Raw genomic sequence first — 26,065 nt, 5'->3', positions numbered from 1 at the left:
GTTTATTTGTCTTTATCATGTTCTTGTCCGTGACATTCGGCTTCATAGCTTCTCCTTTGCAGAACATCATACAATGATACACTTACTAATTTGTGGTGATATCCTATCAACAAGGAATATATTTGATATCATCAAGAATGTAGAAATATTCTTAATAATTTAAGATACTTAAGAGAGATATTTATAATTTCCCCTATTTAATATGATAACATACTAGTTCAAATAAATTTTAGCTTGGAACTTTAAGTACTTTCTAAAATTTTAATGTTATTATGTTTTGAAGTTCTTTAAATATAAAATCGAATTTCTGAAAAAAAAACTTTGATGTTTTAAAAAACATGTGATTATTTTCTAAAATAATTGAATATAATAAAATAGAAGAAAATAAAATAAAAATAAATCATGATTTTGATTTCGAAGTTAAAAAAAATTCTACTTCTATTAGATTCTATACAATGATAATTAATGTAATTTGAAAACTTCTTACAAAGTACAAGATAAACATACTTATATAAATTTATTGCAACAAAATTAATTTTAAAATACACAAATTAACATTATATTTTTTCCTTCTATAAACCATAATTTAAAATGTAAAAAATACAATAAAAAAATAAATTAATATATCATCTTTAATGATTTTTTTTGTTAAACATATTTAATATTGATTATTCTTTGGAAAGAGGTTGAACAAATCAACATCAATAGTTAGTGCCATAGAGTACTATAAAAAGATATAAAATAATATATTTTATGAAAGAAGAAAAAATCTTTGTACAATAGTAACAAAATACTAGTTAAATGAAACCAAGTTTAATCAAGTACATAATCTAAAAATAGGTACAATAATGCTAGGAAAAGAAAAAGAAAAACCATCAATATAACTTCAAAACACGTTGTAACACTTTTGCAATGCTGCAATGCTGCAATGCTGCCCTACACAATTACAATAAAATGAAACCAATGAATTATATTGTAAGAATTGAAGATTCAAACAACAATCAGGTAGGTGGATTTGGACAATTGAGCAATTGCACAAAGTGGGGTTGAGCCCATCTTGTGGTTAGGGCCAATCCCATTCGTCACACCTCCATGATGCGAGGTAAAAATGCATGGCATGCACAGAAAAATAAAACCCTAAAACATAGCACCTTTCTCGTGATCGCTGGGAGGTGAGGGCTCGCTGGATGGGATCGTGGGCACCGCGTCTCTCTCCGACATGGGGCGTGACTTCTCAACAGCCCTCTTTGTGCTGAGATCGCTGCTCATCCAAATCCAGGCGCCTCCAGACCAAACCTTCCGCGAGGTTTTCGCGTGGACTTGGTCTAGTCTGGTCTGTCCGCGCTCGGGAGGGTTTCCGAAGACGAAGAGGAAGGATCGTCTGGTGCGGTGCGCTTCGAATCGCCTCCGGCGACGGACCCATGATTCCGCGACAACTCCCTCAACACCAAATGATGACATCGAAGCCAATCTAAGGTTCTTGTTAGGGTTTTGTTTCCTTGGTCCCCCCTGTGGATGCAATCAGCGGCTCAATCATGCAGCCTGAGCATGATCCCACGACGCCGTCGGCGTCAATGGCTCAGGTGGTGTGAGTGTGATTGAGATGCCATTATGCATTGGAAGCAAAAAAGGCATTCAACGCATTCGAACAACCGGTGATAATCGAATAAGCGTAAAAAGTGTGTGACTATGTCTGTTCTGGAGGATCCGAAGAGCCTTCCCAGTGAGAGGAAGAATTTTGCCCAATCCTGCGAAACCGAGCAGCTCCAGCCCTGAGCATGGATTCAATTTCTTATTCCTGTTGCTATTGTTTTTGCTTTTTGAGTCATAACTTAATTTTGAGCAGTCCAGCATAGTTTGAAAGAAGGAGCAAGAGTTGAAGAGTGAAGTAGAGTACAATGACAATAGAATGGCATGGGTTGTCGTTTATTGTATTCAATTGAAAAGCAAAGTGGATAGGGGTTGGTTTCAAAATTCCTTTACCTTGTGCATGCAATGCCTATCTCATTTAAATTTTAGAAGAAGTGTCCAAAGGGTGTGTGTCACTTGGTTCTTAGCAAGTTTCTGTGGACAAGTTTACACAGGAAAGGCTTACAAATGTGGCCAATTCTTTCTTGTTCAAATATGTTGCCAAGTTTTCTGTGCTCTACTTTGTAAATTTGTTCCTTCCCTCATTTCTTTAGATTTTATTTACTTTCTCAACACCTTTGCATCATCTATGCTTGAGCTTCTAAACCAATACATTATTATTATTGTTATTATTATTTTATATTCTTTTCTCATGTATGTTAAAAAACCAGTTTGTGGTTTTGTATCACAATGAATTAAATTTCTTTTGCTCTGCAAATTATAGATTTTGTTTAATGGTTTTACTTATACAAATAAGTTGCTCCTTATTATTATTATTATTATTATTATTATGAGTTATTTGTGTAGATTTATGAGATTTATATAATTTTATTTATTTCAAAATTCTATTTATATTTTCATCTTTTTTCTACTCTAAAAAGAAACAAGCAATGTATAAGAGAATTTACATATTGACATTAGCAAAAAATTAAAATTTTACAAAATGATTATTATTATTATTATTATTATTATCTTATGAAATTTAATATCTTAGTGTGTAAATTTATAATATGCTACTTCACAACAAGACTTTTAAATATCATTTTTAACACAGTCTTAGATAGTATTATAGGTTGCATAAATTTGCAAGTAAAAAGTAAAGTAACTCTTCTTTTACCTTACTTTTGAATAAGTTTTTATTAGAATCATGTAACTTGATGGAAGAATGAACACAAAACATTCTTTATTAATTGTTCAATTCTTTCAAAGTAATTCATTGAATATAATGCATAATAATGGATATAAGGTGTAGAAAGCCCCACTAGAAAAAATTCAATTAAATCAAATTTAGCTTGAAATTTCTTCTTGTTAACATTTTATTGTAAGATACTAAAATAAAATGTAGCCCAAGTTTCATGCATGCTTCAAAAATAAAATTATTTACACATGTGCACGAAAAAAGAAGAAGAAAAAGGGCCATAATATACCACAATACATTGCAGGTAAATAATAACACACAAATTTACAAATTGTTATCAAGTCAACAATAAAAACCACAAAAATGCATGAGTTATACTGGAAAACATGGCAATGAAGGAAATCTTCAAGCATACATTCTCAAATAATGCAAAAGTAGACAACCTTAGGTTAAGCAACAACAACATACACTAACCCCAAGAGAAACCCTGTGAAGCATTAGAGATGTAGACAATGAGGAAGTTGAGTAGTAGTGCAAGAGCAGAGGAAGTAGCAACAAGTGTAAAGAGAGAGCGAGAACTTCGTGGGGCCCTGGTGCCGGCACTGCTCCAGACAGGGCCAATGGTAGAGTGCGGAAGAACAGGAATCAAGGGATGCTTGAGAGAGTGAGAGTGAGAGTGAGTGAGGATGCAGTGCGGCGTGAATTCGCAGGCAGGGTGGGTGGGTGGGGATGTGGTAGTGGCAGTAAGAAGCTAAGAATAGACGTTGTCTCACCTGACTGAACTCTGCATAGCGGTGAAAGGGGATCCCAACCGTGGTGAACACCCCATGTGGCCAATTGCCGCACTGCTGTCTCATCTGCTCTCACGGTGCTATCGTCGTGATGCCGTGACCTCGCCATCATCCTTGACTCTTTGTCACCTTGATTTCTTTGTTAACAAGAACAACAAGAACACACACACACGCGCGCGCGCACAGAGAGAGAGAGCATCTTATACAGAACCTTACCCCACATGTTCTTCACCAAACTTTCTTTAGGCGCTTTAGCTGCTGCAGACGATTCTCCTGTCCCGAGCTCATCATCGTTGCAATTATAGCAGTGCGGAGAGTACACATACGGTGTTGGTGGTTGGACACTCAATCACGGTGTCAGAGTCGACAAGCCCCTCGGGCTTTCCTATTCTGAGGCCATGCCTCCTGCAGTGCATTCCTTCCCGCGCCCTCTGGCACATAATTGGACGAGTGGTGCCTCTGGGAGGTGGTGTGGTCCAATTTCTGGAAGTTTGCGTGTAGTTTCAGAGGTGGGTTTCCGTGGTGGTGTGCATTCGAGTCGGGTTTTGACCATGGCTCCAGGTCATGAGGTGAGGAGCGTCAGGCCGGGAGCCCACGTCTTGAGCTCGCCGGTGGGGGCGAAATTCGTGCCAGGCGCTGTGAGTGGAGAGGCTGCTGTTGTGGCCGGTCAGGAGGAAGAGCTTGTGGCACCGAGCGAGGAGTTTCAGGCGACGGCGTTGGTGGCGTCCCGGGCACAAGTAAGGGCCTGGATCGCCTTGCGTAGTGTGTGAAGGAGGGAAGGAATCTGAGTGGGATTGATGGAGTGGTGCAATTGAGCTAGTTTGGTTAAGGCTTGATGTTGCATGAGGGTCCTGTTGACGTTGATATGAAAACTGATCGACCGGTTGTGTGGGTTCGCTTCTCATAAGAGACAGAGACAGAGACAGCTAGATAGATAGATAGATAGATAGATAGAGAGAGAGAGAGAGAGAGAGAGAGAGAGAGAGAGAGAGAGAGCTTATTGTTGGTTGGATTGAGAATTTGATGATTCTGTGAGGTTGAATCGGTGCTATCCTCAATCCTTGCTTAGGATTCAACCTATGGGAATTGTCCGATTTTATTACAGGCGTAGAGGCGGATGAAATGTTGCGTTTAAATGTCCCTGTCAAAGATGGTTAAATTGTGGACTCATGACGCCACAATTGTTAGCGAGTGCTTAATAACCCGTCAGTTGTAAGTTTAGATTTGTTTGAAGCGTCTCTGAGTCGGATGATTTTTACGGCATTTAGGATTTTTTCTGCTTCCAGTCAGATTCTCATCCCGCGAGTGCCGTATTTGAGGTGGAGTGTGCAGTATGATGAGATGTACAAGCGATCTGTGGAGAACCCCGATGGCTTCTGGGGTGACATTGCATCGACATTTTTCTGGAAGAAGAGATGGCCCGTCAAGGATGGCAAAGTGCATACCGAGAATATTGATGTTCGCAACGGGCGCGTTGCTGTTGAGGTGAGTTTTTGCAATTAGTTCTTGGGGTTATCGATAATCGATTGCAAGAATTTGATTGATCGTTGGAATGATCCGAGAGGATGATTTTGATGAATGAGTTTGGTACATGACAGTGGTTCAAGGGTGGACAAACCAACATCTGTTACAATGCCATCGACAGGCATGTAGAAGCAGGCCTCGGTGACAAGGTTGCTTTCTACTGGGAAGGTAACGACCTCGGTGTGGATGCTTCTCTGACATACAAGGAAGTACTGGAAAAAGTTTGCCAGGTGTGTCCTCACGTCGATTTTTTTTTCATGATTTCTTTGGCTCCCATTGGCTGGTTCCCATTGGCTGGTTCCCATTGGCTGGTGGCATTTTCTGAACACATCTTTATGGTCGTGTCTCATATCCAGCGCATGAGAATATCTGATTGCACGCTTTCAGGTTAAAAAGAAGTTTGTTCTCGAAGCAAGCTTTTGCGATCAATGGGTTTTGTGCGTTGTTGCAGCTTGCAAACTATTTGCGTAGTCAAGGTGTGAAGAAAGGCGACGCAGTGGCAATCTACATGCCTATGCTGGCAGAACTGCCAATCGCCATGCTTGCCTGTGCTCGAATTGGAGCTGTTCATTCTGTAAGCCCACATCATTGACGCAAAGTTCTCCCCACGTTCGGATGTGTACATTCGATAGCAGTTATGAGTCACTTTGCTTCCCCAAGAGGCCACTTCTATTTTTGAAACTAGATTGATGTCTTTGGAGAGCTGTTCGAGTCCGGCCACTAAGATAATGTTTTTGTGCAGGTTGTCTTTGCCGGATTCTCCGCAGAATCTTTATATCAGCGTATTCTGGATTGCAAGCCAAACGTTATTTTGACGAGCAGTGCGGTGAAACGTGGCGCCAAGATTATCAAACTCAAGGATATTGTTGATGATGCATTATCACGTGCATCAGCGGATGGTCACACTGTAGGTGGGCACCTTCAAGGAATAGCCCGAGTTTATTTGATCAGAAATTGAAGAATTTCGTTCAATATTAACCAACTACTGGAAGACTGGTCTATTTCTAAACGTATTGCAATTTTCTTGATTATTTGCGTGCAGGTATGTGCCTGACATATGACAATAGTTCTGCATTGAAGAGAGAGGAGACCGCGTGGACAGAAGGCCGTGATTCGTGGTGGCAGGTTGAGTTTGTCTGTTTCCCTCTTGTTCTCTGTGTTTTTGATGATCCTTTGTTAGAGAGGCGAGTGTTGCTAACATTTTGAAATTTTCGACGTTGTTTGAATTGGATAAGACTGACACCTCTCCAATGTTCCTATCAGGATATCGTGCCATCATATGCAAAAGAATGTGATGTGGAGTGGGTTGACGCAGAAGATACGCTGTTTTTGTTATACACCAGTGGAAGCACTGGGAAGCCCAAGGTAAAGCACTTCATATTTCCAGCTTTTCCTCGATAAAGTTTTAGGCGTAGAGTGGATCCCGATTCTTCAAAAATTATGCTCAGACACGGATTACTGTTGAATTGCTGATTCTTGTACTTAATTCGAAATTCCTGAAACCAGTGCTTTCACATTGGCAGGGCGTGCTGCATACAACAGGAGGTTACATGGTATATGCGGCTACAACCTTCAAGTATGCATTTAATTACCACGATGATGACGTCTACTGGTGAGCCCTTATTTGCTCCTCTGATGTTTTTTGTGGCCTTGAGCTGGAGGCATGTTACCACTGCGTCGCCCAAGTTATTTTCTTATTTCAAGTCTCTCCTTGAAGGTCACATACCATAGAGGTCATATACCAGAAATTTACATTCCGCATACTTGTGGATGTTCGTGCAGGTGCACAGCAGACTGTGGGTGGATTACTGGTCACAGCTACCTGACATATGGCCCTCTTCTCAACGGTGCTAGCATGGTTGTCTTTGAAGGGGTAAGCAGCATCTGTTGTTTGTTCGTAGAGTTCTTCTTGCCAATCTAGAGACCCTTTCTTTGTGATCTGTTTCGAAACGTCGTTCACTGTGAATCACATTTTTTTGTATGGAGAAATCGATATTCAGTGCTTACATGGATGCTTTCTGAGCATTGGTACCACGGTGTGCACAGGTCCCCAACTATCCAGATGCAGGTCGCTGCTGGGACATAGTAGACAAATATAACGTTTCCATCTTCTATACTGCCCCAACTGCAATTCGTTCATTGATGCGGTCGGGTGACGAGGTATTTTTGGCAGTGTTGTGGCTGCTGGCTTGTTCGACCGACATAATTGAACTGATTGCTCAGATGCGCCTCATTACATTCAATTTTAGTAACTTTGTCCTACAAATGTTTGGAGAATAATATCTTGGCCCAAATTTATCAGTAGTTTATTGGAGACAGTTTGAAATGCACGCATCTGGTGTTCTAATATATGTATCTGGTACGTGGTTGTGAAAGCCCGTTTTACGGCACTCTCGTAAGTCACTGCGAGTGCTTGGGACTGTGGGAGAGCCGATCAATCCCAGTGCGTGGAAGTGGTACCATGAAGTCGTTGGCGACAAACTCTGCCCTATAGTTGATACATGGTGGCAAACAGAGACGGGGGGTTTCATGGTAAAGGCTCTCTTCATTGTCAAGCCCTCTGTTTATTGGTTTCATTTACTAACTGTCTGCGAGGAGTTGTTACCCAAAGAATTTCTTACTTAATTCCACGTTGATTGATAATATGCCAAAGGACTTCCCTCTTGGTCTACGTTGTCAAAAGTCTACATGCTGATGTTGTGGAATTTTGTCGTTTCCAGATTACCCCGCAACCAGGCGCTTGGGCTCTTAAACCTGGATCTGCTACCTTACCCTTCTTTGGTGTCCAGGTGCGATGTGCAGCTTGATATTGAAATTTGTTATTTTTAACAAGCGTAATACTATGTCTTGAACCAAAATCTGCATGTCTGAGAGCAGAAGAATGCCGTTCTATGATACTTAAATTTTAGAAGGAATTTTTTGCCTAGAATGCAAAAACTTACGGCGATTATTAGACTACAGGTAAGGACATAATGAATAATTCAATTGGTATATTGTAATGAGGAAAAACTTGTAGAATTTAATGTAGATCATTTCATTCACTGATCTGTTGGCATGCTTTCGCTTTCACCTGCAGCCTGCTGTAGTAGACGATAATGCTCAAGAACAGTCTGGAGAATGTAGTGGTTACTTGTGTATCAAGGCGGCCTGGCCTGGCATGATGAGAACTCTACAAGGAGACCACGACCGATATGAAACCACATATTTTGCTCCTTTTAAAGGATTCTACTTCAGTGGTGATGGATGCCGCAGGTTAGAATCTTCCTGTTTTATTTTGTGATCTTCATAGATGAGATTCCATCATTTTTGGGAGGCATCCAATCTTCAAGTCAGTGATGTCGGCCTTGATGCCAACTAAGAACAGATTAAACGAACCGCTTCTAAATATTTGACATGTTTTTACAAGATACTAACCAGTTCTTTCTGATAAGACATTCAGCGAGTGGGTTCTAATGTGGTTCGAAGCTTTCGCGTGTAGAGATAAAGATGGTTACTATTGGTTGACAGGACGAGTCGACGATGTCATCAATGTTAGGTCAGTGACGCTTTACCCGCGTTCATTAGAGCTCATTTTTTTCTTTTGTGCAAGTTTGCATTGGATCTCTCATCTTTGTTGGAGTTCGGAAGAGTCATATTGAACACATCATGGTGAATTTTGACCGATCAATTTCGCTTTTATGCCTTGATATTATTCTGGACGTCTCAAAATTTGTGAATGCAATTGTACAGTGGGCACCGCATTGGTACAGCCGAGGTAGAGTCTGCTCTTGTTTCGCATCCCCAGTGCGCTGAAGCGGCAGTTGTTGGGTTCGATCACGAGGTACAAATTCGCAAATAGAGGTGCACGTTTAGATCTTTAACAGTTCTCTTTGATTGGGAAGAGGCAGCTATGTTCCCTCCGCGCAGTAAGATTAATGTCCATACACTTTTACTTATATTACTGGATTTTCATTTTGGATACAGGTGAAAGGTCAAGGTATTTACGCATTTGTGACACTTCTAGAAGGCGTAGAGTACAGCAATGATCTTCGCAAAGCTCTCATCAACTCCGTTAGATCACAGGTAATACATGCTCAATATAAAAACCAGCCGAACTAGCTTACATGCCTCGACAACTTGCCGTTTCCAACCGAATATACAAGTCCATATCACCATTTTAATTCCTGCGAAATGCCTTGTTGACAGATTGGAGCGTTCGCAGCACCTGATGTAGTCCATTGGGCTCCAGGACTGCCCAAGACAAGGAGTGGGAAAATCATGCGCAGAATATTGCGAAAGATTGCGAGCAACGAATTGGATCAAGTGGGGGATATCAGCACCTTGGCAGATTCCAGCGTGGTTGATCAGCTCATAAGTCTCCGAAACAAGTAAAGTGTCAGAAGTGGGATCTGAAGCTCGCGTTGGGCAAAAGTGAAGACTGAGTGGGTTTAATAAATGCTGAGAGCAAGGCTGCGTATCGAAGAATTACTTTGTGTTAAGTGAAAGACGTAATTATTGATTTCCTCTCTACAAGATACCACTGGGTATAGAAAATCGTGGTTGAGTGTCTGGACTCATGAACAATTTTGTATGACATTCGAGAAGGTATGGTGTACACTAGATCTGAATGCAATAACAGCATTTGCGATTGCCATACTTTTATTGAAACTGGAAAACAAAGCACCTTCTGTGCTACTTGTCATATTATATCCAACCATCTTCATCACTCACACATCTTTCTGAAAGTTTTGATAGAGTACGATGTCTAGAGCTTTGTGGAGACCAACAAGCCGCTCTTTTAAACCCCTCACATCCTCGCAAACAATGTGTTGTGGTTGATCGTGCATAACCGTTCAGAGAAATCGAGCTTCAACTCTGACCTGCCCAACTGATCCGAGGCCATAAAAGTCGCGAAGATTTTCTTTTTGTAAGCACAACTTATACAGAAGCTTCGATATGATACATTGCAGCTTTTGGGTACAATCTGTATAGACTTAATACTGAATTACAATCGACTGTGTAGTCTCGAAACTTGCTTTCGCTTGGTGAATGGAAACAGCAGCGTCCTCTTCCTGACGATGACAGCGGCCATGTTAGTACAACCCAGTTCTGAAAGAAAGCAAAGCGCTTCTTCACCGACCCTTCTTCACCGACAGGTATCCACTCCGTTCCAATTTTTCTTCACATTTGCATGTAGTAGTAGTTGTAGTGCTAGTTTTATTCCTTCTTCATCCTGGCCTGAAAGTGTATGTTGTAATGCAAGTCATACCATTTTCAAAGCTTCAACAAGTGAATCATCCGTTTTAATGATATGGAATCTTTATTGTCTTTATTGATAAGTGTTTGCATTTTTGTTGCCACTGCCACTGCATGACATCGATTCAAAAAATAATTGTTGAATTCTGAGTACTGTTATGCTTTCACATCTCCCAACTTGCGACGGTTTGGCCGAGCGGTCTAAGGCGCTGGATTTAGGCTCCAGTTCGAGAGGGCGTGGGTTTAAATCCCACAGCCGTCATTTCCTAACGACACAAATGGAAACGCTTATTTTGAATGCTTACCTGGTAGAAAGCGATTAGAGCGCAATTGTGTTGCATACCATTCTAAATATAATAATATTATTATTGCTTGAAACATTGAGTTGTAAAATAGTCACAAGTGTTTTAAGATTGTTTATTGTTGCACAAATCAAGGAATATCCATGATATTTTTGTGAAATGTAGATGTTGCAGATGTATCATATATCCCTTATTATTACAATCTATAATAGAGGGAAAAAATAATTATTGTAAGTATTAATAATGTCAACCCAATTATCTGTTTGTTTGCAACCATATGCAGCAAGTTGTTAATTGGATAATGGATGTCAAAAGTCTACCAATTACGATTGTATTAATGATAATTTGAACCAGTAAAGATACCAGTCATTTATACTTCCTAGCTAATATATTTAGTAATCTTTAATAGTATTTCACTGTGTTTGAAATTCGCCAAATTATTCAGTTATATTTGCATTTTCTAATGTTGATATATATATATATATATATATATATAAATATATATATAATTCATGAACTATTATTATTATTACTGATTTGAGTTTTAAAGGTAATTTTTTTTTTGAAAATTAAAATGAGAAAATTAAGCTCATAAAAAACACTTTGAACTTCTTTCCATTTTAAATGCTTGAAATACCATTGGTGACTTGCACTCTTCATTTTGAAACAAGTAATAATCAGTTCATAATAACTATGTTTTTTAATTTAGTTATAATGTATTTATAAAATATGATAATTTGAAATTATATAGAATTTGAATCACGATTAATTAAATGTTAGTTAAGAATTTTGTGGAATTTGTTACTAGTATAATTTTAAATGGTTTAAATATATAACTGGATAAATTTAAAAATCTAATTGAAGTACTTATTGAGTAATAAATCAAATTACTTTCATTTTTTAAGAATATATAAAAATATACTTGCCAATAATTGTTCCTATTTAAATTGATAAATCACAAATAATGAAACACATTGTTTTTATTCTTGTTTTTTTATTTTTTTTTTAATTTTTTAAAAATAAAATGTAACATATATTTAAATTTATCAATTAAAAACTAAAAATATTAGTATATTTTTTGTAAATTATTAAAGAAATATTAATGGCTTTTTTATTTTATATATATATATATATTATTTTATTTTTGTTTTGTTTTTTTTCTTGATCAATTTTTCTTTAGAAGTGGTCAATTTTTGACTTAGCAATTAACAAATTAATATTTTATAGCTTTTTTGTGCTCAATGGCATGAGTTTTCACTAAATGGTGCTGACAATGGTAATTGTTATCCAACAAAGTATTTGAATAGGATAAGTCTATCTAGATTGCTTCCATTTAACTTCAAGCTAAAGATTGAATGGCTTATTATATTATTACAAAACATTGATCCATGTCAAAGACTTTGCAATTGGTCATGCATGGTCATTACATAGCTGATTGATTGAGTAATAGATGTAAGATTATTATTTGGAGACTATGAGAGGTAATTGGTTTGTTATTCCAAAGGATTGCATTATGCCCATTCTTTGTCAAGATGTTGTTCAAGTTGTAACAAAGTTAGTTTCTAATAATGGTGGGATTTGCAATGATTATTAACAAATCTCAAGTAAAATTATTGAAGAACATAGGAATAGATCTTAGAGTCCTTATATTTACACATAGTCAATTGCATAATGTCATTTCACAATACACTTCTCTAAATATGATCAAGATCATATATTCTAAAAATAATAAAGATATAAATACTACCATAAATATGATTTATCCCAAAGTTCTTTTAATTTAGCTATTTAAGCTGTAGGAAATAAAAATTGTCTTTGCCAATTATAGTGAAAAAACAAACATGGTTCTATTGTAATATATATAGTTTTTGTCAACATTTCTTTAGAAATAGTCAATTTTTGACTTAACAAGAAAAAATTAAACTTTTGCAACTTTTTTGTAGTCAACAAATGGATTTCCACTAATATATGGATGCATATATATATATATATATATATATATATACACACACAAATTAGTTTTGAATTAAAAATAAAATAAAGAATCATATATCTTCATGTGTTTTCTCCTGATTTCAAGATTTTACTTTAAAATATGACGAATCTTTTAACAGTCTTTAATAATGATAAATGTTTGCATTTTTGTTGCCATTACATGACATGGATTCATAAAATAAATTCAAATTATAACGTTGTGGAGAACTGTTTATCCCAGTAGCTCTCGACGGTTTGGCCGAGCGGTCTCAGGAGATGGATAACGGCTGCTGTATGAAAGGGCGTGGGTTCCAATCCCACAGCCGTCATCATCGCGCAGATTGTTCCGTCAGTTTGTGTATGCTAACCCTTCAGAAAGCGTCGTCAGCACACACTCCCTCCCCATCTTTCTTTTTGCAAACATAATCAATCCAGTCGAAATACTTTATGTGTAGAGCTTCATGCCTTCATATATTCATAAATTCACGTGTCATGAACAGTATTTTAAGCTCACCCTTTCAATATTATTTTTTATTTTTTTATTTTTTATGATACAAAGTGTTTCACTTATGATATTGTAAGAACAAATGCCATTCCGCTTGAGCCAGATAGTGTGACCCGCGTTAAATCGAGGAAGTCATGAGTAATATTCCAAAATTCAGGATCGTAAATGCTGACGGGGCAGATGGACCGGCATTCTTTTACAGTAATAATGAATGAGCACATGAGATTCCCTAGACACCCCAGTGACCGTTCCCCGTCCTCTGCAGAAGAGGTATCCACGCGACATGAAAACAATGCAGAGCGTATGTGTGTGTGTGCGCACAGAAGGCGACCCTGCCACCGGCCCTCCTCTTCCGCGGCCACCAGCCCTCTTCTTCCTCGCCCCATGGCCATGGATCCTTATCACTCTGTCTGCACTGAGGAAACGTTTTCGCTTCCGTTTGGTTTGGCTTGCCGAGCTTGGGTTAGGGTTCCAGCTCCGTGCTCGATGTGTCTCTGGCCCCCTGCTGGCGCCTCAATTCTGCAGCTCTCCTCACCATTTCTGGTGTTCACTGGGTGAGTTCGCGTTCGTTCTTTGAGTTTTTATTTATTTTTTTCACTTTTTTAAGTTTCTTATTCTGGACATTCGGGCTGTGCGTGTGGATAGTTCAGTACAGTGGTTTGATGGCCCTGGACTCTAGGGTTAGGGGCTTTGATGGCACGGGATTTCTTAGTTCACGGATTTGGGGTCTAAAGAATTTTAGATTGAAAAGGTTTCGGATGGGAGGTTGTGGAGTTGGATGAGTGCTTTGACATTGAAGGAGTAGAGATTACGTGTCCTTTTTTCTTTTTCTTTTTCTTTTTGGTAGTTTCCGGACGCCATAAATTGCTATGAGATTTGATTGTCGTGAGGTGGGATTTCTCTTAAGGAGATCAGCGGGAATTGATGCGAGTAGAAATCCTGCATCGAAGCTATGAAATTGAGGAATGTAGTGTTGGTGTGGTGGAGAGGGGTATTTTTGAGACTGGCGCCGTCTTTGAGAAAGGCTTTCACCTTCTGCCATTTCTTTGGGATAAATTAGCGAGCGAAAATGTAAGAGAAAATTTTCAGATTGGAGTTATGATTTTTAGATTTGAAGGGGGTTGTGTTGAGCTGCTTTTGCGCTCAGCCATGGAGGCAGCTTCGATGGAGCGGCATTGATAGGGGTTTCTTTAGCCGGGTTGTGGGAAGTGGATTTGCAGTTGAGCTGGCGAACAGAGTCGGTTGCAGCGAGTAGTGATTAGGTATCGTGCTTCTTTCTTGTAACCCTAATCCAGAGGGCTAAAGATATAAATATTCATATATATATATATATATATATATATATATATATTGGTGTGTGTGTGTGTATGTCGCTGAGACTAGTAAGGGACACCTATCGCTTTTCTTCCTGAGCTTCTACTTCGGTGCGGGTGTGCAGATTAGTTTGACCCCCGTGATGCTGAGGATGGGCCACAGCAGGTCACCACCATTGCGGCATTGAGTTGAATCCTGTTTATTAATGGCAGGAGTAGGAGATGAGTATGACAACAGGAGAAACTTCTATCCCGATCCTGGAAATGCATGGGGTGGTCAACACTACGATCCAGCGGCCCAGCAGCAACAGTATGGGTATGGATATGGATATGGTTACGGGTATCCGTCCCAACAGCCGGAGGATAGAGGGCAGGCTGTTCAAGAAGGTATGGCTGCTCCTCCACTACCCGCAATGCCACCGCCGCAGGCACCATTACCACCGAGCTTGGCGACTACTCCGACCTGGCCGGGAAGCGACCAAGGGGGAGCAAATGGTGCTGCGGACACTGCGTACGCTGGCTACAACAACTACAATCATCAATCACAACAGGGTCAAGAGTATTCCAGCTATGTAACAGGGGAAGTGCAACAAGCTAATAACTTTGCTCATCCTCAGACATCAAATGGTTCACAGTCATTTGCGCAAGGATATGCTGGGTATAATTACATACCTGATCAAAATGCATACAATTATCAGGGATATAATAATAATGCTTTTCAGAAGCAGGGAGTGGAATCATATCCCCAGAATGCTGCAATGTATAGCAATGCTGGTGCACCTTACGCGCCTCCAAATCAGTATCAGCACAGGGATGTAGCCTCGTACTCAAACACCACCAACTACTATGATCCTAATGGTTATCAAAGTACTGGGTATCGAGGTGAGGATGAACAAGTGCAGGCCTCCTGGAGCGATCCTAAACAGGTGCAATACAACTATGCAGGTTATGCAGCCGCAAATGTGAATACCAACACTGTCTTTGGTGATATCAATACGCAGCTGGAAGACAGTGCGCAGTATGCACAAGATTACTCGCATCAGTGGGCTGAGTACTACGCGAGTTTGCAAGCCGCACCACAACCCGTTCCCCAAGCCGACACCGAGAGCAATGTCGCTCCTCAAGCAGTTTCCAGTGTTCCTACCACCCTGGTGTCAGCTCCGTCATATGCCAGCGTTGTTGCCGCTCCAGCTGGGCAGCAACCGCCGCCTCCCGGAACTGCGGCACCGCAACCTTCTTGGCAAGCTGCTGCAGCGTCATATGCTGCATCTCTATCTTCTCAGGGTTCAACAACGACTGAAGCTCATACAGTAGGCACTCGTTGGAATGCTAATTCCAACCAGATATCTCAAACTCCTTGGAATGCTATTTCTAGTCAGACTTCTCCAAGCGATCATTTCAACCAAAGTCAGTTTCCGGCCTTAGCGAAGCATTCAAGAACAGTTGCAAATCAACATCAGCAACAACAATCTCAGGCCTCTCACACCCCTCTGCAACATCAAAGTAGATCAGCTAAGCTGCACATCGTAACCAATCCACGGATTACGGCTAATGTCGGTGGTTTGGGGTCGGGAAAAGAGATGCAAAAGCCAGCTTATGTAAGCGTTCCTGCCAAGCAACCTTCTTCTAGTGTTTCTACTGATGCCGTCGCTGATGCCACGTTACAGCCTGGAAGGTTTCCCTCGTCATTGCGTGCCTATGTTGAAAGAGCTCTGTCACGTTGCAAAGATGAGTCGCAGAAAGCAGCTTGCCAGGAGATAATGAAGGATATGATCACAATGGCTTCTAAGGATGGAACCTTATTCACAAGGGATTGGGATACGGAGCCACTTTTTCAAATACCGCCCCCATCATCTTCATCCGTTAAGAAGGAAACACCGCTGCAACAGAATAACTCGACGAAATCGGAGTGGAGCCCTCCTAGGCGCTTGAAAAGTCGTTGGGAGCCTCCTGCTGCGGAGGACTCGGATGGTAAACCAGGACGAACTCATGGTTTTCACGGTATTTTTAGAGAAGGTGGTCATGACATTTCTAAAGAGAAGGACAGTTTCCAGTCTCACTCCAAATGGGAAAAGCGCGAGGATTCATGGAGTAAGAGTATCACAGATAGTGAGCACTTGAAGAATGTGTCTAAAAGGGGCTTGAAAAGGCTTCGCAAAGGGGTTTTGTCCTCAAAAGGAGGTGAGAATCTTTCAAGCGATAGTGATGAGGAGCATGGGCATGGGGTGCATCTTGGATCTTTGTCTACGGCTGATACTCCAGAAGAGAAGGAAAGACGGCAAAGTCGGTTCAAACGTTTTGATCGAGGTAAGGATTCTGGCAGAGGAAAGGGATCTGGACGAGGAGGGAAGGGGCATGCGGCAGAAAGTGCGAGTGCACGAAGAGCCACGGCTCTGCACTTAGCTCTAAGATCTGGGGATGGGCAAAATGGACGGGCTGTTGAGGATATTGATTGGGATTCTTTGACTATACGAGGAACATGTCAAGAGGTTGAGAAGCGGTATCTTCGGCTCACTTCTGCGCCTGATCCCAACACAGTGAGACCGGAGAATGTTTTGAAAAGAGCATTAGAGATGGTTAAAAGTACAACCAAGAGTTACCTGTTTAAATGTGATCAGTTAAAGTCAATACGGCAAGATCTTACTGTACAGCGGATTCGAGACGAATTTACAGTTCAGGTATATGAAACACATGCTCGCATGGCTTTGGAGGCCGGTGACTTACCTGAATACAACCAGTGTCAGACACAACTCAAGTTCCTGTATGGAGAAGGCATTAAAGGTTGTAGTAATGAGTTTGCTGCTTACAGCTTGTTGTACATTTTGTTCAACCGTGGCAATAGCAGAGATCTTTTATCTGCCATGGCGAAGTTGACAGATGAAGGAAGGAGAGACGAGGTAGTAAAGCATGCTCTGGAAGTACGTCATGCAGTGGCAGTCGGCAACTACACGACTTTCTTTCGCCTGTATAGAACAGCTCCAGTTCTGAGCCCTTGCTTGATGGACAGTCATACCGAGAAGATGCGGTTTGAAGCTGTGAAATGTATGTCACGCTCTTATCGTCCCACTATTCCCGTCTCATCTGTGGCTCGGTCTCTAGGCTTTACCACTGAGTCGAGTTCAGAAGGAGAAAGCGAAGGGCTCGAGGAATGCGAGGAGTGGTTGAGGGCCCATGGTGCTCATCTTCAATTTGATAGCACCTCAAATGAGTTAGTTATGGAAGCGAAGCTGAGCCAAACAAGCTTATTCATGCCTGAGCCCGAAGACGTTGTTCCACATGGAGATGCAAATCTTGCGCTTAATGACTTCTTTTCTCGCTCCTAGTATTCATCCGTTCGATAGTCTAGTAGTGATCTGCTCATTAACGAACTGTGAAGGAAAATTGACTCAAGTTAGTCTGTCTTTTAGGAAAGTTATTGATCCTGTAACAAGTAGTTAACAGCTGTGGTTAGTAGGGAGCTTGCTTGAACAGCTTGGTTAACAGCATTCTATTGTGCAGAAAACTGTTGAGCTCTTTTCCTACTAAAGTTTTTCAATGTGACCCATGATTTAGGGCCACATCAAGGTGAAAGCATTGTGGCTATTAACGCCGTTGTGTCTGATGCACGATATTCTGCCATCATTTGTATATTTTTTGTAACTTATGAGATTTGAAATCCAACTTCATTGTTAAGAGATTTTGTAGCTGTTCAAAGGAAGTGTAGAGTAGTTCATAATGCACGGGGTGTTGTTAACTGTGTTCACACCCTGATTGGAATTGGAAATACGACTGGAATGACATTGCTGTAGTTTGGCAGGACATCAAATGTGGTAAGTGCTGATGCAATGGGCTGGAGAAGTATGATCTAGGTTTTGGTAAAGGGTCTCGCTTTCACATAACTATGCACAAAATTAGTTCAATGATTTTCATTCATCTAATTGATATCAGTATATTGATGCACTTTACAACAAATGAAAATAGTTCATTGATCAACAACATAATCTCTAATCTTTCTCTGTTGAAAATAAACTCATGAAATTGGCCATCGTGAGCTCTCTGTATTGTCCAGGACTGAATTCACACGCAGTTACCACAGGATCGGAACCAGAAAAAACTGCAACTATAGGTCGATTGGTCGTATAGAAAGACCGCGACTCTGATAGTGCTTTCACTGCTACGTTCCCTCTATCGATGTCTACATGTCGGGAAATGGTGTCGATCGCAAACTGGTGGGGCTAGAGGTCATCGTCGTATCTTCTACCTTGACTGACAGTCGCATTATCATTTGCAGAGGCAGAAAAAGAATTGATGGTAAAGCTTGGGCTGACAAGACATTGTTGGTGGTGTCAAGATGTGCCGCTAACCCTTTCACGCCATGGGCGTAGTGTCCTTTGATGAAACTTAGGCCAGAAATAATCACAACGGCGAGATGCAAAAAGAATTCTTTCTCCACCTCCAAAAGCGCCCGCGAGTTTATTGCTGCCTCTCGCTCGGTACTGTGGATGTAATTCAACAAGGACTGAGAAATCCTGATTGAGAAGCTTGATTTTTAAGCTCAATTACCTCGTTTCCAGTGCTTGAAACTCCCGATCTGTTTGAGAGATTTTCCAGAAACAAACATGCTTGTCAGTAGCAATTTGGCGACAGCTTTAGACTGGTCTGAAAGGCTGCTTCTTGGGTGCCGGCTTACTCTGTGCATAATACCCCGAGTGGCCGGAATTGCTCTCTAGAGATGCGCACCTGAGCAGCCGGCTGGAGCTCCGAAGCGGACTCGTCCTGCCGCTCTCGCTCACAGTAGATCCCGGGCAGCTCTCCCTCCGTCGAGGTGCAGTAAAATTCGGTGATTTCGCCCTAGTGGGCGCCGGTTTGCGAATCTCAGGTGGGATAGGAGCGGGCTCCTGATAAAACCTTGGCACTGGGTTCGCTTTGTAAGTCAAGCTCTTCCGTAACTCCCTTAACTGTGCTTCCTTCTCCTCTTGTGCTTTCTGCTCTTGTCGTTTCCGTTCCGCCTCCTTGAGCTTCAGCCTCTCCTCGACCTTGGCATTGTAGTCCTTCCGTCGCTCCGCTCTCTGGTCTGTCCTGAAATTAAAGCCTGCAGGTTCAGTGACAGTGGCCTTGGGGTGATCCGGCTTCGAAGACGCAAGGTTTTTCTTCTGAATCTCTTTAGCTGGCGTCGTGATGCCAAACGCTGTGTGCAAAGAGCCTTTCGAAGAAGCATGGTTGGGCGTAGCAGGTGGCTTCACAGCTTTCAGAGCCGCAGCTCGAGTGGGAGTGAGAAACCGCGGAGGAGGCGTTGGTGGACTTGGTGCCGAGAAATTCGGTCGCTTTTCCTTGGGGACGTCTCCATAAACCGAATCCTTCCAAGACGAAGCACGCGGAATGGGTGAGACTGATCGATCAGAGACAGTGCGGGTCGAACCTGTAGTAACCGAGCGCCGTGGACATAAGAGATTCTTCGCATTAGCGGTGTTGCCTGGTACAGGTGAGAGAGCCCGTTTTCCGTCACTATTGCCGTTATCTTGGAGATGACGAGGGACAGGCGACCTAGATCGATCAGCCATAGTTCGTCTCTCAGACAAATTTCTAGGCGTTGAAGTTCCCGAAAGTGCGCGAGCAGCCTCCTCCAACAACTTGTTCCTGGAAAACTTTTCCACAAGTGCATTCACACTCAGCTCATTCGCCAGCTTCGTCTTTCCACCAGTCGATTGAGTCTGGGTCGCCCTCGACACGAGACTTAACCTCTTAATATGCGCGGGTGCAGTCAACTTCCCCTCCTCAGAATCGACCTCAGTTTCATTCTTCAACTCTCCATTCTCACGATGCTTCTTCCCTAATTTCAGGCTATCTAACCTCGTCGGCGAGGCTGTTCGTTCGCCCAAAATGTTCACCAAGCTCTTGAAGGAGGGGTTAGACTGTAACACCTTCCGCTTCGGGCCTTCAAGTAGAACACTGGCTGGCTTCGACATTTCTGTAACGACATGCTTACTAACTTCCGGCTGAGCTACTTCCTCCGAAAGCCTGACACTCACCCGAGCCAGCAACGTTTCAGTGGCTTCTTCACGGAGAGCTGGTGGCATTTTCTTTGGGGACATGTCAACAGATTTGTTTGACACTGCTGAAATCCCTTCCAAATTCGGACTGGATATGTCGTCATCGCCGCCATCTCCTACTGGGAACTCGAACTCAGGGAAATCAGCGTCTTCGCCGTCGGATTGCAATGGCTTAAGGGTGTGGTCATCGCTGACAGAGACCTTCACCTCCTGTGCCATAACTTTTGGTATTTCGCAGCGACTCCTGGTTTAGGCTACGTATACGATCTTGTCGCTTGTAGAAAATCTAGTCAGAGGAAAGCCGGTCGCCGTCATTCACTTCGTTTAATTACTCGGAAGAATGGATTGCGACATTTCCCTTGTTTCGTGTGCGAAACAAGAAACAATCGCAGAAGTACACACAGGTACACAAAAACAAGTAGAGATATCTAGAAGACACCACGTTTCATGAACCCTAAACCTTGTGAAATGTATCCCACTGTCGTACGAATGCGACAGGAATGTGTCGTCTGATGCTTCAATGTCTAGACTGAATCATTATGTCCACTCATCCAACACTGCAACCATATAGTTCGTTCTCTTGAATGAGGGTAAAGAATATCACATATTTCGAAGATGATATACGGCGCCAACACACATCTTGCCCACCGCCACCTCAACAATATCTATCTCGAAACGCCACTCATACTCATAAACCTCACAAACCTCTCTCTCCGAACTCACCTGAGATCGAATATCGAATCGCTCAGTAATGCAGAACGGGGTCAACTTCAGAGTCCTCGCTGGATCACACCCCGTGTGGCCTACGGAACCCAATCCAGCAAGTCGATCAGGCACCATCCCCTGACATTCTCTACGACGGATCTCAGACCGGTGGCGGAGGCTGTGCAAACTCCCGACTGACCATCTCGCGAGGTCTACATGAGCACCTCCTGCGAGGGAGGGAAAAGCAGCCCTTGCCAGCCGAAACCACCGAGTCCGAGAATATGCCCCCACCCAGTGCATCCGCAGGTGGCACTGCTCTATTTCAGGGCCCCATCCGCATTGCTAGATAGCGGGCACTGGTCCAGTGATCACTATTTTGCATTTAATTCAAACCTTGCCACGGCGCGCAACTGCGAAGCTGGCTAGTTGATCGGATCGGCGTCTAGTGCGGCGCATCTGTCGAATGATCGTCTCCGATCGGGACTGTGCCTCTAGTTCTGCCTTCATCGATCATGCGCCGTCTCCGACGCCAGATCTCGGGGGCTGAGCGATGTGCTCTGGGGTTACATTCCTGGGTGCCCTTGAAGGGGGGGGGGGGGACCTTTACATTTGCAGATGTGGCTCTGCTTGGCGTGTAGTGCTCTCAGCATCTATTGTCATTTCTTTCATGATTTTTATGTTGGAAATATTTAATCTGTCTGATGGGTCATCAATTGATGGCTATCTAGCTAGTTAGACTTTGGCTCTTTGTGGTCTATGCACTGAGTAAATATCAATTGCAACCAGGGGCAGCTTCGACAACCCACTTCAATTGTGTTCACTGCAGTGATGTTTCCACGTAGGAGCTATTGGAGACCATTGTTGCTGAATTTGTGCAAATGGAGTTTCTGATGAACATGCTAAGACTCATGGAGTCACATAACGGCAGTAAGCATGCATTTTTATTTTAATTAATCAATTAATTAGTTTTTCTTCTCAGTTAAGAAGTGATTTGCATTAGTAGTTATACAGCTCAAGGAAACAGAGAGAAAAGAAAGGAACATAATAGTTGATAAATAAATTTTTTGTTTGCAAGTATAGAATAGTCAGATTATTTGAACAGTAATACATTACATGGATGCAGATGGTTTGTTTTGGATTTTTGTACTGTATTTTAAAATCAAATGTGTATGTATGTATTATTCAAATATAAGAAATTCATTTATTTTATAATATTTTAAAAATAATCATTATGATTAATATAAAATAAATCATACAAAAAAAATATAAACATGGATATAATTACATTTGAACATATAATTATACATTATTTGATAATATTATTAACATATTATACATACTTACTAAAAAGATATAAAATGATGTTTTATAGTCCTTTGTTGTTATTATTGTTATTGTTGTCGTTTATATCTATATATATATATATATATATATAAATACATATACAATATTACCTCTGTTAAGTTATAGGATTGGTTCACCCTTTGAAATATAACTTATAGGAGGTTAAAACTTACCAAGATAGCTAAAATCATGAATTTATTTAAGTATATATTTGTCACTTGCCTAATGCATTTCTCCCTCCATGTCCAACACCTTATCAGTGCATATAATGTTATGTATCACCAATGCCCAATAATTGCAGATCTGTAAACAAAAGAATGCATAGCCTTTGATTTCATAAATGGCTTTTGCTCAGTGGGCCAAAATTAAATTTAAGCTTACAAAAGTACCTTCACAAGTTAGTATTAGCAAGCTCATGATGAAGACAAAGCAATGGACAATGACCAACTTCAAGTAAAGTGCATAATGACGGTTCACTTTCTTAACCTCTAAGAAGCACTTACTTTATGTCATGGACACAAAAATATAGACTCAAGATCTAACAAGAAGTTCAAGAAGAACTCGCAAGAACTAGATTAATTAGATGAGAACAACACCAAAGAGGTGAGCTAGAGCTCCAAGAGATGTGTTGTTGAGACTGAAGAACTCTGCAGCCTCGATTCCAATATATACTTCTATTTAGGAAGCTTCTCAAGCAACTTCTACCAACTAGGAAGCTTCTAGACGGTTCCAGAGACTTGCTTCTAGAAGGTTCTAGAAACTTATCTCTAGAAGGTTCTAAGGACTATGTCCCTAATATCTTCTACCAACTAAGAAGCTTCTAGAAGATTCCAGAGACTTGCTTCTAGAAGGTTCTAGAAACTTATCTCTAGAAGGTTCTAGAAACTTGTCTCTAGAAGGTTCTAAGGATTATGTCCCTAACATCACCTCCTCCTTTAGCTTTGAGGTCTCTGAGAAGCAATGTTGTTGATCAGTACCAATGCAAGAAAATGTAGATCTGTCGCATAATGTCTGCTATGAACAACTGTTGTTCACGAGGCAAGTGGTTTATCGGCCCTTGAAGCCAATGGTAGTAGCCCACTCCTTCAACTTCTGATCAAGCATGAACTTCCGTATCCTCATTATGAAATTGTCTTGCAAACACGCCTTCTAGCTGACCATCGTAAGCACGCTCGGACTCAAATACAATCACAGTGATAGGTTATTCGGTATCCTCCGTCGTCGTCGTGGTGTAGGTGGTTCTTCATCTCGGGGTCGCCTTCGTGAGCTAGTCGGTTGAGATAATCTGACTGGCATAGTATCTATCTCTTGGCTCTCCATATCAGAAGTCCAAACTATGGCTACTGAAAAAATTCTATTTTATCTTGGAGAAAATAACTACATCAACTACGAATTTTGGTGGTGCTCTCTCCCTTTCTTATATTCTTAGGTGAGCAAGCTTCAGAAGGAAGCTATTGTCGAACCGACTTAGGTTTATGAGGATGTTGTTGATGAAACTCCTATACCTTTTGCGGTGCATTAGCGAGATTTTCAGCTGGCTCCCACGTTCGCTCATTAATGTCGTAGCCGCACCAATGAACAAGATACTCTAACTTGCCCCACCTTCGTCGTGAATCCAGTATCTTTTCAACCTCGTATTTCTCGTGGTTCTCGATCTCAATACTAGGTGGCGGACATTGTACTCTTTCAGAAAAAGACGACTCTCGATAAGGCTCTAACAAAGAAACATGAAAGACTGGATGTACCTTCATAGAAGCCGGTAATTCCAAACGGTACTCCACTGGATTGATTTGCTTCTGGATGATAAATGGTTCCAATCTTCGATAGTCCAACTTATCACATGGTCGCTTGGTCTTAATATTTCGTCAAAGAAGCCATGCTTTATCTCCAATTTTGAAAGTAGGTGCTTGATTCTGAAATCTATCTACAAACGCCTTGTAGGATTCTTGAGCGGATTGTATTTGAAGCTTCAACGTATTTTGAAGCTCTGATAGTTGTTTCGCAAATCCTTGAGCTGCTGGATTGTTATTTGTTGACGGACTCAATAAATCAAGCTTCGGATGATACCCATAGTTAGAAAAGAATGGTGTGTATTGAGTCGACGCATGGAAGGTGTTATTATATGCAAACTCGGCTAGCGACAGATATGTGGTCCAATCGTCTTGCTGATAGTTGATGCTGCATCGTAAGTATTGTTCCAAGACTTGATTCACCCGTTCCGTTTAGACGTCAGTTTGAGGATGAAAAGCCGAAGAAATCTTGATATCCACCTTCAGTATCTCAAAGAGAGATCTCCAAAACTTTGATACGAACTGGGTTCCTTGATCTAATACGATATCATCTGGTAGTCCATGATATTGATACACATTATCAAGAAAGAGCCTTGCTGTGACTTCATTGGATGATGTCTTCTTGCAAAGAACAAAGTGCGCCATCTTTGTAAGCCGATCTATCACGACAAAGATGCTGTCAAATGAGTTCGATGATGGAAGGTCCGTGATGAAGTCCATAGAAACTGAAGACCATAGTCAACGTGGAATCGGCAATGGCTGTAGGAGTCCATAAAGGCAATGCCGAGGATTCTTGGATCTTGAACAGATGTTGCAGGAGAGGACAAAAGCTTTCATATCCTTCCACATTTGGGGCCACCAAAAATCTTGAGAAATAAGCTTCAAGGTCTTGTTGAATCCAAAATGTCTCGCAGCTAGAAAATCGTGGCGAGATTGAAGAACTCGGAGTCGTGCTAGTCCTTTTGGGATATATAATCGCTCCTCAAAGTATAAAAGATCTCCCTCCACATTGAATTTGTCGTCATTGGCACGCTGCTTGATATCAGTGGCTACTGAATCTTTAATGGTCATGGCGCGTACCTGATTCAAGAAGTCAGCATCAATTGGCACAATAGTAGTGCGAAGCTGAAATTGCCCTGGCTTCAACAACATCGTACATTGTTGATCAAACGCTCCTTCTCCAGCCTTTGGTACAAGATACGATCTCCTCAATAAGGCATCAGATAGTCCTTGCTGCTTTCCAGGTCGATAAGTGATAACAAAATCGAACCTAGATAGCAACATACTCCACCAAGCTTGACATCGATTAAGAACTCGAGTCGACATGAAATACTCCAAATTCTTGTGATTTGTGTATACGGTCACTAGGTATGTAGCTCCTTCAAGAAAATGACGCCATTCTTGGAAAGAATCTACTATAGCAAGAAGTTCGTTATCATGGATCTCATAATTGATTTCAGCAGCAAAGAACTTTCGAGAATAGAATGCAACCGGATGGAGCTTCTTGTCTTCTCCCATTTCTGAAAGTATAGCTCCCAAAGCAAAATCCGAAGTATCAATTTTTAAATAAAAGGCCTTTGTAAAGTCTGGATGTACCAAGATTGGAGTCATAATAAATGCGGTCTTCAAGTCTTGAAACGCCTTTTCTGCTAGAGGTCTCCATTCCAACTTATCCTTGCATGTCAACCGAATGAAAGGAGCAGCAATTTGAGAGTAATTCTTGATGAAGATCCAATAGAAGTTAGCAAAGCCAAGAAAGCATTGCATGTCTCTCACCGTCTTCGGA

General features: G+C 41.3%; 4 protein-coding genes and 1 non-coding gene across 13 annotated transcripts; 3 read left to right on the top strand and 2 right to left on the bottom strand.

Annotated features, from left to right (window-relative positions):
• Positions 1 to 639: 639 nt before the first annotated feature.
• On the bottom strand, positions 640 to 2,463 carry LOC112281565 (uncharacterized). 4 transcript variants are annotated; one of them, XM_073533145.2, is made up of 3 exons: positions 1,898 to 2,463; positions 1,152 to 1,772; positions 640 to 931 (listed from the first exon to the last, which is right to left on the bottom strand). In XM_073533145.2, exons 2-3 carry the CDS (start codon positions 1,459 to 1,461, stop codon positions 876 to 878), a joined length of 366 nt encoding a protein of 121 aa, XP_073389246.1. In that variant the 5' UTR covers positions 1,462 to 1,772; positions 1,898 to 2,463; the 3' UTR covers positions 640 to 875. The 4 variants fall into 4 exon arrangements, with proteins under 4 accessions (XP_073389246.1, XP_073389249.1, XP_073389252.1 ...); XM_073533148.2 differs by having other exon boundaries at positions 1,984 to 2,463; XM_073533151.2 differs by having other exon boundaries at positions 1,152 to 1,748; positions 1,984 to 2,463.
• An 811-nt stretch (positions 2,464 to 3,274) lies between these two features.
• On the top strand, positions 3,275 to 9,768 carry LOC112286963 (acetyl-coenzyme A synthetase, chloroplastic/glyoxysomal). Of its 3 annotated transcripts, none has more exons than XM_024529463.3 (17): positions 3,275 to 4,295; positions 4,891 to 5,043; positions 5,157 to 5,312; positions 5,534 to 5,656; positions 5,825 to 5,993; positions 6,125 to 6,207; positions 6,346 to 6,447; positions 6,606 to 6,694; positions 6,865 to 6,955; positions 7,129 to 7,242; positions 7,459 to 7,614; positions 7,803 to 7,871; positions 8,159 to 8,334; positions 8,561 to 8,617; positions 8,812 to 8,902; positions 9,046 to 9,144; positions 9,268 to 9,768. In XM_024529463.3, the coding sequence occupies exons 1-17, from the start codon at positions 3,957 to 3,959 to the stop codon at positions 9,451 to 9,453; spliced, it is 2,253 nt and encodes a 750-aa protein (XP_024385231.1). In that variant the 5' UTR covers positions 3,275 to 3,956; the 3' UTR covers positions 9,454 to 9,768. The 3 variants fall into 3 exon arrangements, 2 of the variants coding, with proteins under 2 accessions (XP_024385231.1, XP_090105489.1); XR_016502372.1 differs by having other exon boundaries at positions 3,506 to 4,295; positions 8,590 to 8,617; XM_090249363.1 differs by having other exon boundaries at positions 4,155 to 4,295; positions 4,878 to 5,043.
• A 731-nt stretch (positions 9,769 to 10,499) lies between these two features.
• On the top strand, positions 10,500 to 10,579 carry TRNAL-UAG (transfer RNA leucine (anticodon UAG)). Its single transcript has one exon. It is a non-coding gene; the product is annotated as a tRNA-Leu (tRNA).
• A 2,796-nt stretch (positions 10,580 to 13,375) lies between these two features.
• LOC112291674 (SAC3 family protein A) lies at positions 13,376 to 17,981 on the top strand. Of its 3 annotated transcripts, XM_090249343.1 has the most exons (3): positions 13,514 to 13,652; positions 14,014 to 14,360; positions 14,537 to 17,981. In XM_090249343.1, the coding sequence occupies exon 3, from the start codon at positions 14,618 to 14,620 to the stop codon at positions 17,732 to 17,734; it is 3,117 nt and encodes a 1,038-aa protein (XP_090105469.1). In that variant the 5' UTR covers positions 13,514 to 13,652; positions 14,014 to 14,360; positions 14,537 to 14,617; the 3' UTR covers positions 17,735 to 17,981. The 3 variants fall into 3 exon arrangements, with proteins under 3 accessions (XP_024395611.2, XP_024396412.1, XP_090105469.1); XM_024539843.2 differs by lacking the exon at positions 14,014 to 14,360 and having other exon boundaries at positions 13,376 to 13,652; positions 14,625 to 17,981; XM_024540644.3 differs by lacking the exon at positions 14,014 to 14,360 and having other exon boundaries at positions 13,510 to 13,652.
• A 320-nt stretch (positions 17,982 to 18,301) lies between these two features.
• On the bottom strand, positions 18,302 to 21,302 carry LOC112293146 (uncharacterized). Of its 2 annotated transcripts, XM_090249347.1 has the most exons (3): positions 21,164 to 21,302; positions 19,131 to 20,726; positions 18,302 to 18,981 (listed from the first exon to the last, which is right to left on the bottom strand). In XM_090249347.1, exons 2-3 carry the CDS (start codon positions 20,657 to 20,659, stop codon positions 18,900 to 18,902), a joined length of 1,611 nt encoding a protein of 536 aa, XP_090105473.1. In that variant the 5' UTR covers positions 20,660 to 20,726; positions 21,164 to 21,302; the 3' UTR covers positions 18,302 to 18,899. The 2 variants fall into 2 exon arrangements, with proteins under 2 accessions (XP_090105473.1, XP_073389235.1); XM_073533134.2 differs by having other exon boundaries at positions 18,302 to 20,726.
• Between the last annotated feature and the right edge of the window lie 4,763 nt (positions 21,303 to 26,065).

The sequence above is a fragment of the Physcomitrium patens genome, chromosome 1 (assembly GCF_059467195.1).
Source record: "Physcomitrium patens ecotype Gransden chromosome 1, ASM5946719v1, whole genome shotgun sequence".
Taxonomy (NCBI): domain Eukaryota; kingdom Viridiplantae; phylum Streptophyta; class Bryopsida; order Funariales; family Funariaceae; genus Physcomitrium; species Physcomitrium patens.
The sequence above is the reverse complement of the archived record's forward strand: the minus strand, read 5'-3'. Positions and strand labels throughout refer to the sequence as shown.

What these genes read in the sequence shown, in the direction of transcription:
- LOC112281565 (XM_073533145.2), bottom strand. Translation starts at nt 1,461, where the DNA reads ATGTCATCATTTGGTGTTGAGGGAGTTGTCGCGGAATCATGGGTCCGT. An exon ending in TCCCAGCGATCACGAGAAAG is followed by an intron (nt 932 to 1,151) that starts GTGCTATGTTTT and finishes TGTGTAGGGCAG; the next exon opens with CATTGCAGCATTGCAGCATT.
- LOC112286963 (XM_024529463.3), top strand. Translation starts at nt 3,957, where the DNA reads ATGCCTCCTGCAGTGCATTCCTTCCCGCGCCCTCTGGCACATAATTGG. An exon ending in GAAGCACTGGGAAGCCCAAG is followed by an intron (nt 6,448 to 6,605) that starts GTAAAGCACTTC and finishes TCACATTGGCAG; the next exon opens with GGCGTGCTGCATACAACAGG. An exon ending in TCAACTCCGTTAGATCACAG is followed by an intron (nt 9,145 to 9,267) that starts GTAATACATGCT and finishes CCTTGTTGACAG; the next exon opens with ATTGGAGCGTTCGCAGCACC.
- LOC112291674 (XM_024539843.2), top strand. Translation starts at nt 13,382, where the DNA reads ATGAAAACAATGCAGAGCGTATGTGTGTGTGTGCGCACAGAAGGCGAC. An exon ending in CCATTTCTGGTGTTCACTGG is followed by an intron (nt 13,653 to 14,624) that starts GTGAGTTCGCGT and finishes TATTAATGGCAG; the next exon opens with GAGTAGGAGATGAGTATGAC.
- LOC112293146 (XM_073533134.2), bottom strand. Translation starts at nt 20,659, where the DNA reads ATGGCACAGGAGGTGAAGGTCTCTGTCAGCGATGACCACACCCTTAAG.